Source organism: Cajanus cajan, chromosome 10, assembly GCF_000230855.2.
Source record: "Cajanus cajan strain Asha chromosome 10, NIPB_CcT2T_4, whole genome shotgun sequence".
NCBI classification, from domain to species: Eukaryota; Viridiplantae; Streptophyta; class Magnoliopsida; order Fabales; family Fabaceae; genus Cajanus; species Cajanus cajan.
Window position 1 is genome coordinate 21,751,125 of NC_138526.1, and position 11,426 is coordinate 21,762,550.

General features: G+C 34.6%; 1 protein-coding gene across 1 annotated transcript; it reads left to right on the forward strand.

Annotated features, from left to right (window-relative positions):
- Window positions 1–394: 394 nt before the first annotated feature.
- LOC114915424 (uncharacterized) lies at window positions 395–11,176 on the forward strand. The gene is made up of 3 exons (XM_083065747.1): window positions 395–497; window positions 608–694; window positions 9,218–11,176. The coding sequence occupies exon 3, from the start codon at window positions 9,975–9,977 to the stop codon at window positions 11,133–11,135; it is 1,161 nt and encodes a 386-aa protein (XP_082921873.1). The 5' UTR covers window positions 395–497; window positions 608–694; window positions 9,218–9,974; the 3' UTR covers window positions 11,136–11,176.
- Window positions 11,177–11,426: the final 250 nt, after the last annotated feature.

Genomic DNA, 11,426 nt, shown 5'->3' on the forward strand with positions numbered 1-11,426 from the left:
ATACTTATACACAATTTTAATTTTAAATGAGTTTCAACTAGGGGTGGGCAAAATTAATTAAACTGAACTAAAACTATTAAATAACTGATTTATTTTAAACTAAAAAACTAAAACTAATTAAAATAAAACTGAATTAAACTGTTTTTTAATTCAGTTTTAAAAAATTGTACTTATTTAAATTACAGTTTAGTTAACTGTAAATAACTATTAATTAAAAAAATAAAAGAAGGCACCGCACGGTTGGCTCTTTACAGTTTACGCTAGGAATCCCTAACTCACACCAGCGGCAGCCACGACCCACCAAAGGTAAATGTGAAAAATCTTCCTTCACAGGCACAGCCACGGATTTCGGCACCGCCTTATGCGTTGGGATTTTATCGTTTTGAACATTTGCAGGAAAGACAACGTTCGTGAAAAGGCATTTCACCGGCGAATTCGAGAAGAAATACGAACGTAAATGTAAAACATCTTCCTTCACAGCCACGGCCCACCGCAAGGTACGAATTTAATTCCTTGCAAATTAATTCATTTTTTCCTGGGTATCTCACCGGTGAATTCGAGAAGGAATTTTATGGACTTCAACTTTTCAAATTAATTCATGCAACAGTTGAGAAGGTGAAACCAATTTGAAGATTAGGAAAGCATTGGAGAAGTATTTTCCTGGGTATCCCTTTTTCCCTAAAATTTTATCTAGGTATCCCTTTTTCCCTAAAATATTTGTTTTTTTTTTTATTCTTTTGTTGATTCCCAATAATTATCTCTGTTTATAGTCAATGACACTTAAATGTTCTTTTCATTAAAAATAGATTACTCGTTTTTGTTGAAGGACTTTGTTGGATAAATTGGTTATGTTTTTGTTGAAGCACTTCTCCATTTTTCATTGACCACATTCATATTTTTAACCTTTTGTTATATGGATCACTTCATATCTATATGCATTACTTAAAAGTGAGTTGAACTTTAGTTAGGTTACTGAACTTTAGTGTTATTTTTTGGATACCTTGATTGATGGGCGTATTCCTTTGCTGCCAAACTGAACTTATCTCCCACAGTTTTTGTTATTTTGTTGCCTGCTGTACAAAGCCTAAAAGCCTTAAGGTGTTGTATACATTATTGATAAAATTACCGCAAAGGAAACTATATAAAAGCCCAGGAAGGAATAATATCTATACAAATCCATCCTAAAATGATTAATTTTGTATACAAGCTGTCTTGATCCTAGCCTATATAAACTATATTTTTCTTGCATCCTTGTTTTTTGTTCAGATATTTTGTTTACTCATTTTGTTGATGAGAAACCTATATTTGATTGGAATGGTTATCATATTTTGTTTACTCATTGGAATGTACATGGTACTCATATGCGAAGCAATTTAATTTTTGTAAGCAGATTTCTATCTCATACTTCAGCCATATGCTATAATTATGATTATATGTTTTACCTCTTAATTTAAATTATGATTATATGCTATAATTATGATTATGATTATAATTTAAATTTGTTGATACTCACCATTATATCCCCAGGGCTTGAAGTCATACATTGCGTGTATGTGTATGTTCTATGTGTTAGATGGAGAAATTTAATTGCCCCAATAGAACTATTTGATCTTCATTTTGAACTTATTCTTTTCGGAAGCATTCAAATCATGGACGTCAAATGTTTAGTTGATTTTTTTAAGACATCATCCAGCATACTAATATTATCATACCAAGTGAATGATGTGCTGGTGCTCGCTTAAATATTCTTTATTCAGTAACTCAATTTCATGAACCAAAATTGTTATTACAGGCTAAATATTTGGCAGTGTTGATTATTGTACCTTGGGCAATGGACTTTCTGGTTCATGACTATATACTTATGCCATTTTTAGACAAGTATTTATTTATTAATAATCAACTTATGTTTTTCTTGTGAATTCGTGAAATGCTTTTCTATTGGCTGAGTTTTATTCTGTTTTGCTATATTGCTTCAAGATTTGTGCACAAACAGATATGCCTGTAAGTGTGTGCTTCTATCTGCATGCTGTTTTGTAGAAGTATGATGTGTTTGGAGAACAGGGCGAATGGCAAGTGGATATAGGCTTGGGATGGCTTGCCCATTGTATAGAACTCTAGTGGGCAACGCCAATGTTTTTAGTACATGGAATGAGGCAGAGTATTGAAGTGGTGAGATCAATCTGAGATGTAATAGGTTGCCCATGGCCATGCTAAGGAAACTCAACGTGCACAGGACTATCGTGTGTCACTGAATCAGCTTATATCATGATATATTAAACTGTCCAGAACCAGTTTAGGCACAGTTTAGGCACAGTTTAGGCACAGTTCATGAATAGTTCAGTTCAAAAATAGTGCAGTTCAAAAACAGATTAAGGTGTAGAGCAGTTCAGTTTAGTTTATATTATAGTTCAGTATAGTTCAGTACAGTACAGTTTAATAAAATAAAAAACAGTTTAGTTCAGTTCGTCTGAACTAATATTTAGTTTAGTTCAGTTCATGAGAACTATTTTTAAGTTTAGTATAGTTTTTATAAGTTCAGTTCAGTTCATTTTGCCCACCCCTAGTTTCAACAACATATATATGTTTAAACAACTTATACCTATACTTTTTTTTTAACAATTATAAGAAATATTTACTAGTACATACCAACATATATTGTAGGTAAAACTAACTTTTAGTGACAAATATTGTATTATTATAGAGTGTGTGTCACTACAAAACAATTTTTTTCATAGTGAACTAAGTGCTTTAAAACTCGATCAATTTTCACAATCAATAATAGATATTGGAAATGGAAAAGTATGTGAACTAAATGATGATTATGTTTCCTTTGATATTTCACAAGAGTTTTTAATAACATTTTTTGATGATTTCACAACTACCATTGTTTATAGCGTATAACCTAACTTAATTCAACTAAACAAAATAAGTTTATTTTTTGCAATCTAAAGATATTTTGGCATCCACCATTAGGACCATTAATTAAATCAATCATTTTGTTCTGGCTTTGATTTTAGGAATTTTATTGAATATATTAATAGAATGCAAACTTAATATTAATACTAGATATATTTTGAGTTTTTTTTTTATTGTGATGAAAGGAAATATCAAAGTTCATATTCAATTTTCAAGTCAAAAACATAGATAATCAAATTAATATTTGAAGCCCTTTTAAGTAAATTCTTAACACTTTGAGAACATCTAATCTTCTTAATTATAAAATAAAACTAAAAGCATGGCTCAATAATTTTTTTAAATAATCTAGGTCAATTTGAAGGGTTATGGGAATAATTCAAGGTTGGTAGTCACAAAACAAGACATGTATATTTACATAACATAGATAGATTAACAACAATATCACATCCCACTCATCCAAGACATAAAAATCACTTTAACATATAACATTAAAAATGCACATGTAATGGACACGGACTACATATTATCATGCATGTGACCCCAGTAACACATCACATGGTATTGTCGCTAGCAACACACATAGAGTAGTCTAGGAGTATATGCAGGGTCACACCTTGTAACATCCTGAATTTTCTACTAATATAATGGTTGATTATTATTATTTTTTTATATTTATGGAGATTATTTTCTTATAATTATTTGAATTAATTAAATGGGTTTTATAGAATATTTTAGAGGGTTTTATAGAATATTTTAGAGGATTTTAATAATTATGAGTATTTTAATAATAAATATTTATGAAAATTATTTTGTATAATATTTTAATTTTTAGTAGCCTAGAACGGGCCGTATCAAACTACTAAAATGGCCTATAACCCTAGTTGGAAACGGGCTGTTCTGGATTAAGAATGGGTCGTTCCAAACATGGCCGTTGTGAGTTAATCTCAACCCCAGAACGGGCTATTCTAGTTTGAGAATGGGCCGTTCCAAATGCAAATTTTTACACATGACGAATGAGTCCAAAACGGGTTGTTCCATATTCGAAACGGGCGTTCTGGCCACTCTTGAAGTCTATAAATAGCACACTCTGGCATGACCAAAAGCACATTTTTTCACTTCTAACTTCCTTTTCTTCTACACTCTCTGAAGACCAAGGGGAACCCAGAGGAGGAGACAAGCAAGATCCTGTTTTAGCTTCGTCTTCTGCTTATCCAAGTAAGGGGAGAGTGAGAAACCTCGCTTGGGGGTGTGAGAATAATTGTTGGGCAGTAGGATTGACCCCAATCCCTTGCTTGATGCATGCTTCTAGGAACAAGCAAAATATGAATGTTTTCTGTTTTGCCTTTTGATTGTTTTGTTGTGTTCCTTGTTGGATGTGATGTATGAATATGTGATTAATTTTGAAAGTAAACAAGTTTTGATATGAATTAGAGTGCTCTATGGGTTCCTGAGAGAATCCTATGAGAAACAGGCAAAATATGAATATTTTCTATTTTTCTTTCTGAATGTTCTATTGCGTTCCTTGTGTGATGTAGAGTGTAAATATGTATTTGATTCCAAAAGTAGATAAGTTTTGATATGAATTAGAGTGCTCTGTGGGTTCCTGTGCGAAACCCTATGAGGAACAATTATGAGTATGACAATGTAAAATATGAACAAATGACATGAGACATGATGTGAATGAGAAAATGCTAATGTGAACACTATGACTATGAGAATGTGAAACGTGATGAAATGAGATAAGCTATGACTATGAGAATGTGAAATGTGATGAAATGAGATAAGACATGAAATTCCATGCAAGTGAAATGTTGAGTCAACGAAATAGTGAATGTGTGACATGCATCATGTGCATATATGATCTATTCCAGGTGTGCCGCTTAGGTCGCATACCAATGAAGTAACAAGCTAACAAGGTGTACCTTGGGTCACCAATGATGTAACAAGCTAACTGAAGTTAGAGGAAAAATACATAGAAGGGGGGTTGACTATGTGTGTGTGAAGGTTTAAGGAAATCTTTTCACATAAAAGGCTTTTTCATGTTTCATACTGACGTTTTCAAATTCAAGATGCATCTCTTGTTTAATTTTAATATAACATTTAAAAGGGTTTTGCGTCTGCAAGTTTTATCGTCTGCACGAGAGTGTTTCTTGCAGTAATAAGTTAAACAAGAGATGTTTTCCGTCTAAAGGTTGTTGTAGTGTGAAATAAGCGGTGAGTAAGATTTTCAATATGAAATACCAAATAAATAAATTTGCGTCTGAGAAGAGTAAAATAGTGCAAAGAGTTTTATACTGGTTCGCTCAGACTGAGCTACGTCTAGTCTCCTTCAATTGAAGGGTTCCACTAGATTTTCAATTAAGTACAAGTATTATCACCACAGTATTGTCGACCACTTCTGGCCCGCCAACTTCACTCGTCAGCGCTAGTATTCTTTGTTCAACCTCTTCAGACTCTCAGTGAATATTCTCAACCACTCCTTGTTCCCGAGTATTATCAACCACTCCTAGTTCGCCAACTTCACTCATTGGCGCTAGTATTCTTTGTTCATCCTCTTCAGGCTCTTAGTGATGATTATCGACCACTCTTGGATTGCTAACTTCACTCATTAGCACTAGTATTCTTTGTTTAGCCTCTTCAGGCTCTTAGTGAGTGTTCTTTGACAAACCTCTCCAGGCTTATACAAGTATTCTTTTCCTAGCCTCTTCAGGCTTTACAAATGATAGATAATTTGTTTTGAGTGTGTGGTTTACTCTCACAAAGAGGATACAAAGTTTTACTACACTCACTAAGGTTTATGTTCCTAAGCTACACTTAGAATTCCTTAGTCTACAGAGATAAATACAATATTGTACATTTGATTATGTATGCTCTGTCTCTGCTTTCTTTGCTTCTTGGGCTTGGAATCACTCTTCGCCAGCCTTTCCAGGTTTGGAGTCATGACATATTTATAGCCTTTGTAAAATCTGCCCGTTGCAAGTGTCCGTTGAATCAGAATGTAGTCATTCATGACTAGTTCGATTTCTCATTTAATGCACTTGATTTTTCATTAAATGTTGCTTCCTATTTATAGACATTGCGTGAAGTCTTCTACGTTTTTGTTAGCTGCAATGTCTAACTTTAATTGTGACCTAGGATTTTCTTGTCCTTTTTCGATCATCGTAGCTGCAGAGGCGTTGTCTTTATCTGAAAAAGTAATGTACTTTTTTTTTAGACACACATGCTTTGATTTTTGGGCTTGCTTTTCTCTTTCTTCTTCTTTTCCTTCCAGCACGCGATCATATTGAGAGCTCTTGTATGATTGTAGACGATGCCTGAATTGTCCCTTGAGACTTGATTCTTCAAATGCTTGCATGATAATCTTCGTCTGCGTCTGGTAGTCCATGTGCATCTCAAGACTTGATCTTCGTCTAAGAATTTGTCATCAATGCTTTGACTTCCTTTGGTTTGGTCAATATTGTAGATGGACAGACTTTATTTTTATCTAGAATGCTTTTCAGTCTATGTTGTCCTTCGTCTGATATGTAGTTGACTTTTGTCTGATTCTTGACTAGCCTTCGTCTGATCCTTATGTTGCGCTTTAGATTGTGCTTGACACATCTACGTCTTATATTTGATCCAACATCGTCTGGTGCTCATGTCGTATTTCATCTTGCATTTGACTTTGCTTCGTCTGATCCTCGTGTTATGCTTTGTCTTGACTAATCTTTGTCTGGAACTTGAGGAAGTTTCGTCTGTTGTTTGTATGGACTTCTTCTCGTTCTTGAATGTGCTTCATCTGAAGCTTGATAATTTTCCTTCATATGCTAGACTTGGCTTCGTTTGACCTTTCTGTCTGATGCTTGAAGCTTTCCTTCCTTTATCTTGGTTCTAGTATAAGAAATGGCACATGCTCTATTGATGGAAGAGCATGGGCTAAAGGCCCAACCACTAGAGCTATGGCCAGGAGGTTACTTGAAGATTTGACTGCTTCAGAGCTTAGTGGGCCCAATGGGCTTGGTGGGCCTAGGGTGCTTCTCACTTGGGCTTGATTGATTATACACCATGTCTAATTGTACTTTCTTAGTATAGGAATCTATTTTCATGTTGGTCTTGTATTTTGACCATAGATTAGGGTTTAGGTGTTTTGGGCTTAATTTTGGGCTTCTTGGGCTTTGGGCTTTTGATACCCAATATTGGGCTCATTCTTCTTCTTATATTTTTTTCTATTCATTGTATTCATTAGACCAATGTATTTCGGTCATTAGAATAGGATTATATGAAGAAAACATTAATAGGAGAATTAGGTTTCATTTAGACATCATTTAGAAGTAATTTGAGTTGAATTTGAGTCACATGGTTTGCTTGGGATGGATCCGGCCATGTGAGCTCCAAATTCACCTCAAATCACCTCCAAATGACATCTAAATGGAGGTAGCATCCGTGTGATTAAGAGAGGTGGCCAAAGTTTGAATTTCAAATTCAAATTTGAAATTCAAACTTGGCGCCACTTTTGTTCACTCAAGGTGCCGCCAAGTAGCTCTAGTCTTCTCCTATATATGCAACTTCCTACAACTTGTAATACACTTTTGAATATATGAATTTTCTGAACTTGTATTCAGCCAAATTCCCTCAAGAGTCACCGAAACCATCCAAGAGAGAAAACCTTAAGAGAGTGCCTTCAATCCCCTTAGGAAACCTAGCTTCCTTCTCTTTGAAGTGTGCAATCCCTTGAGAATTGTGCTTGGATGCTTCCGTCCATGGATTAGAGCTTCTAATCCTCACGAATTCCTCTTCTAAAGGTGTTCAAGTTTTCGGTCCTATCTCCTTGATTGAAGATCCGTGCATAAGGAGAGCTAAGGAGAAGCTACATCTTCCACTTCTCCTATTCTCTTCCATCAATTTTGGTATCAAGAGCAAGGTTCTTCAAGGAGATAAGTTCTTCTTCTTGTGTCCGTATTCTTCTTGTGTTTTTGTGTTGTTCTTGCTGTTCTTATTGTTTTGTTAGAGTTTCAATTCGGATCTATATGCTTTGTCTCACTTTTTGTTCCATAGATCCATTGGTTGATTGTCTTTGAATTTCTTCCTCAATCAACTTGTTTAGGAACTATTTGCTTGTGCTATTTGTGATTTTATTTTGAGTCTCTCCATTCTTGTATGTGTCCGTGATTGGACCTCATGCATTGCATTTAGATTTTGGTTTTGAATCTATGTTTTGTCTTAGAAGTTTGTGTTTAATCCTTACATGTTGCCAATTCATTGAATAGCATGTTTAACCTAGTTTTATTTTGATTTTTGTGTTTACATATTGGTCTCGGTCATTGCTCATTTGTGCCTACCTATATGTGCTTTTTCTTTACCTTATTGTGTTCATAATTTGCTATTAGTCCTAGCAAGCTTCTTTAGAGTTAGGTTTCTATTATGTTCTTAAGTTTTCAAATCACATTCCATTGAAAATCTTATAAAAATTTTTGTGACTCAAAATTTCAAGTGTAAACCTACTTCTAGTGCACTCTTCTTGTGGATTCAAAATTTAAAAAAATTAGAGGCTGAAAACAGAGATAAAACAGAGCCTAAAGTGTTCAAAAGATCAAGAAGAAAAGAGTTCAAAAGGAATCCAAACCAAAAACCTAAAGACTAGTGCACTAGTTATTCAAGTTACTTGAAATTTGACCTAATTTTTGGCTGATTTGTATTCTCGGTTTCTATAGCTTGGAATCATTGAAAATTTTGAAACAAAAGGCAAATATACTCTCTGGACTCTTAATTTGATACTGGAAAAAGAAAGAATTAAAAAAAAATAGAGAAAGAAAATTAAAAGGAAAAAGCCGAGAGGTATACAAGTTGAAAAACCTACTTGATTCCTTGTTATTGTTTTGGCTACTACTTTTGCTATACGTGTCCAATTGTCTTCAAATTTTTTTTGTTTTGTTCATCTATTCTAGTACCTATCTAGGAACTCTTCTCTTTGAGTGCTAGCTTTTATTTGGAGTCTTAATTTTCAGTTTTAACTTGTTGAACCTCTTTGAGTCTTGTCATATACATCTATTACTCTTAATTTTGGTATAAGCTTTTCAAATTGTGCTTTTATTGCTTGTCTAGTTTTCTTTCAATAAATTCCTGTGCTGGAAGTGGCCTCAAATCCTTGCTCAAGGATCAAGCATTGCTCAACAAAGATTAGGAAAAGTTTGGACACTAAGACCTAAAAATTTGACCTAATTTAGTGGCCAAAACTTATCCTAAACTTCCTTCACTTGAGTGACCTTTTTCCTTCACCTTGTGAGGCAGCCACCCTTAACCTCTTGTTGTGTATCTTTTGCAGGTCCAGTAGCATCCATTTGAAGGATTAGTGGTGGATTAAGACACTTAAACAAGTGTTAGAAAAGTTGAACACAAAACCGCCACTAATTGGTCACCAAAACCGCCACTTTATTGCTTTTTAGGCTAGTTTAATTTTTGTCAATTCTCTTGTATTTTTAAACCAATTTGTAAAGCTTGGAGGGAGTATTAAGAAGCTGGTCAGGTATATCTACATCCTTGATAGACTCTCACGTGTAGTACTAGTGGAAGTGGCTTGGAAATTTCATATGTTTCAAGCTTCCACTTAGGATATCCGACTAGTTGCTTAACTTGCTTCTTTTTAAGTTTTCTTGTACTTAATTGCTTTACTTTGTTACCTATAAACGTCTAGAATTGTGTAGTTTTATTTGCTCACGCTTAGTTAAGTGTCAAAAACAAACAAATTTGTAAAAAGCATACAAAATTTTTGTGAAAAGTTTTGGGGAATTGAAAATACCACAAAGGAGTTTAGTGATTTCTACTTGAAAAGGCTTGGTTATTAAGTGGCTCTTTGTAGCTCACCTCCCTTGATAGTGCAACTTGTACACTTAGACTTCCAAGTGCTATTTTCATTCCTAGAAAATACCAAAAACATTTTATAACTTTTTGCATAGCATACAAATTCTTTTTGCTTAACCATGAGTCATCATTCTCAAGGTAGTAGTGACTTTGATACTCCTAAAAGTTTTGAAAGAATTGTCAAGGAGGTTGAAGCACTAAAACTTTGAAAAAATGATGAGATGCTTCAAAAACAAAAAGAGAAACTTGAAAAAGAAGTACAAATCATGGCTTTGGAACAAGAAATCCAAAAGATTAAGCAAAGGGAAGAAAAACTTTTGAAAAGATTGAATAAAAATAAAAGTCCAAAAGGTTCTTCTAGGAGCTCAACCAAGAGCTCCAATGATTCTCAAAGCCAAGATAATGATGGTAGTATGCATATGGATGCTTACTATCAACCAACACCTAGGAGAGTCATTAAGGAACACAAAGTGAGGGAATCAAGGGTTGATCTCCCTTACTTTCATGGAAAAGATAATGTGGACACCTACTTAGATTGGGAGATGAAAGTGGAGCAAATTTTCACTTGTCATAAAGTAGGTGAGGAAAGAAAAGTTCTTTTAGCCACCCTAGCTTTTCAAGGACAAGCCATGTATTGGTGGACATCCTTGGAAAGAGAGAGAAGACTTCATAATGATCCTCCCATCACTTATTGGAATGAGTTAAGGAGTGCTATGAGAAGAAGGCACATACCTTCTTATTATAGTAGGGAGCTTATGGATAAGCTCCAAAGGCTCCAACAAAAGGGTATGAGTGTTGAGGAGTATAGGCAAAAGATGGAGTTATATCTCATGAGGGCTGGGATAAGGGAAGAAGAAAGATTGACCATTGCTAGATTTCTAAGTGGTCTTAATTTTGACATAAGAGATAGAGTTGAGTTACTCCCTTATAGGGACCTTGATGATTTGGTCCAACTTTGTATAAGGGTGGAACAACAAAATTTGAGAAAATCCTCTTTTAAAGGTAAAACTCAATCTAGCTCTTACGTTAAGAAAGACTACAAGAGGGAGGGTCACTTTGATTCCTCTAAGAAATTTGGCAAAGAAAAAGAAAAAGAAAAAGAAAATGAGAAAAATAAAAATATTGTCACTTCTAGTAGCAAAACTAGTGATATCAAATGCTTTAAGTGTCTTGGGAGAGGACACATAGCCTCTCAATGCCCAACTAAAAAGGTGATGATTTTGAAGGGGCAAGACATTTATAGTAGTGTTGATGAATCTAGTTCCACTACTTCAAGTGATAGTGAATCAAGTGAGGAAGACCATTCCATTGAAAGTGCATATCCTTGTGATGGTCAACTTCTCATGATTAGAAGGCTTCTAGGAAGCCAACCTTATGCCTAGATCATGATTGAAGTCAAACATTGAAATAATCAACTACACAAAAGGACTTCACGTATACAAGCAAGCATTTAATGCAAGATCAAATGCATTAAATGAAAATATTTACATAGCCATGAACAAACCTCCTGTAGACCCCTAAAATTGTCCGGGTCGGAAATAAAACTCGAAAACCCTCAAAGATCGAAGGAAAGTCAGCCAGAAGGACTCCTAGAAGACCATAGGATGGCTATCTGTAGGTTTAGAGGTCTTAGAGTAGCTTAAAATAAGGAAGTGGAGGGAATGAAGCCGAAT

What these genes read in the sequence shown, in the direction of transcription:
- LOC114915424 (XM_083065747.1), top strand. Translation starts at nt 9,975, where the DNA reads ATGCTTCAAAAACAAAAAGAGAAACTTGAAAAAGAAGTACAAATCATG.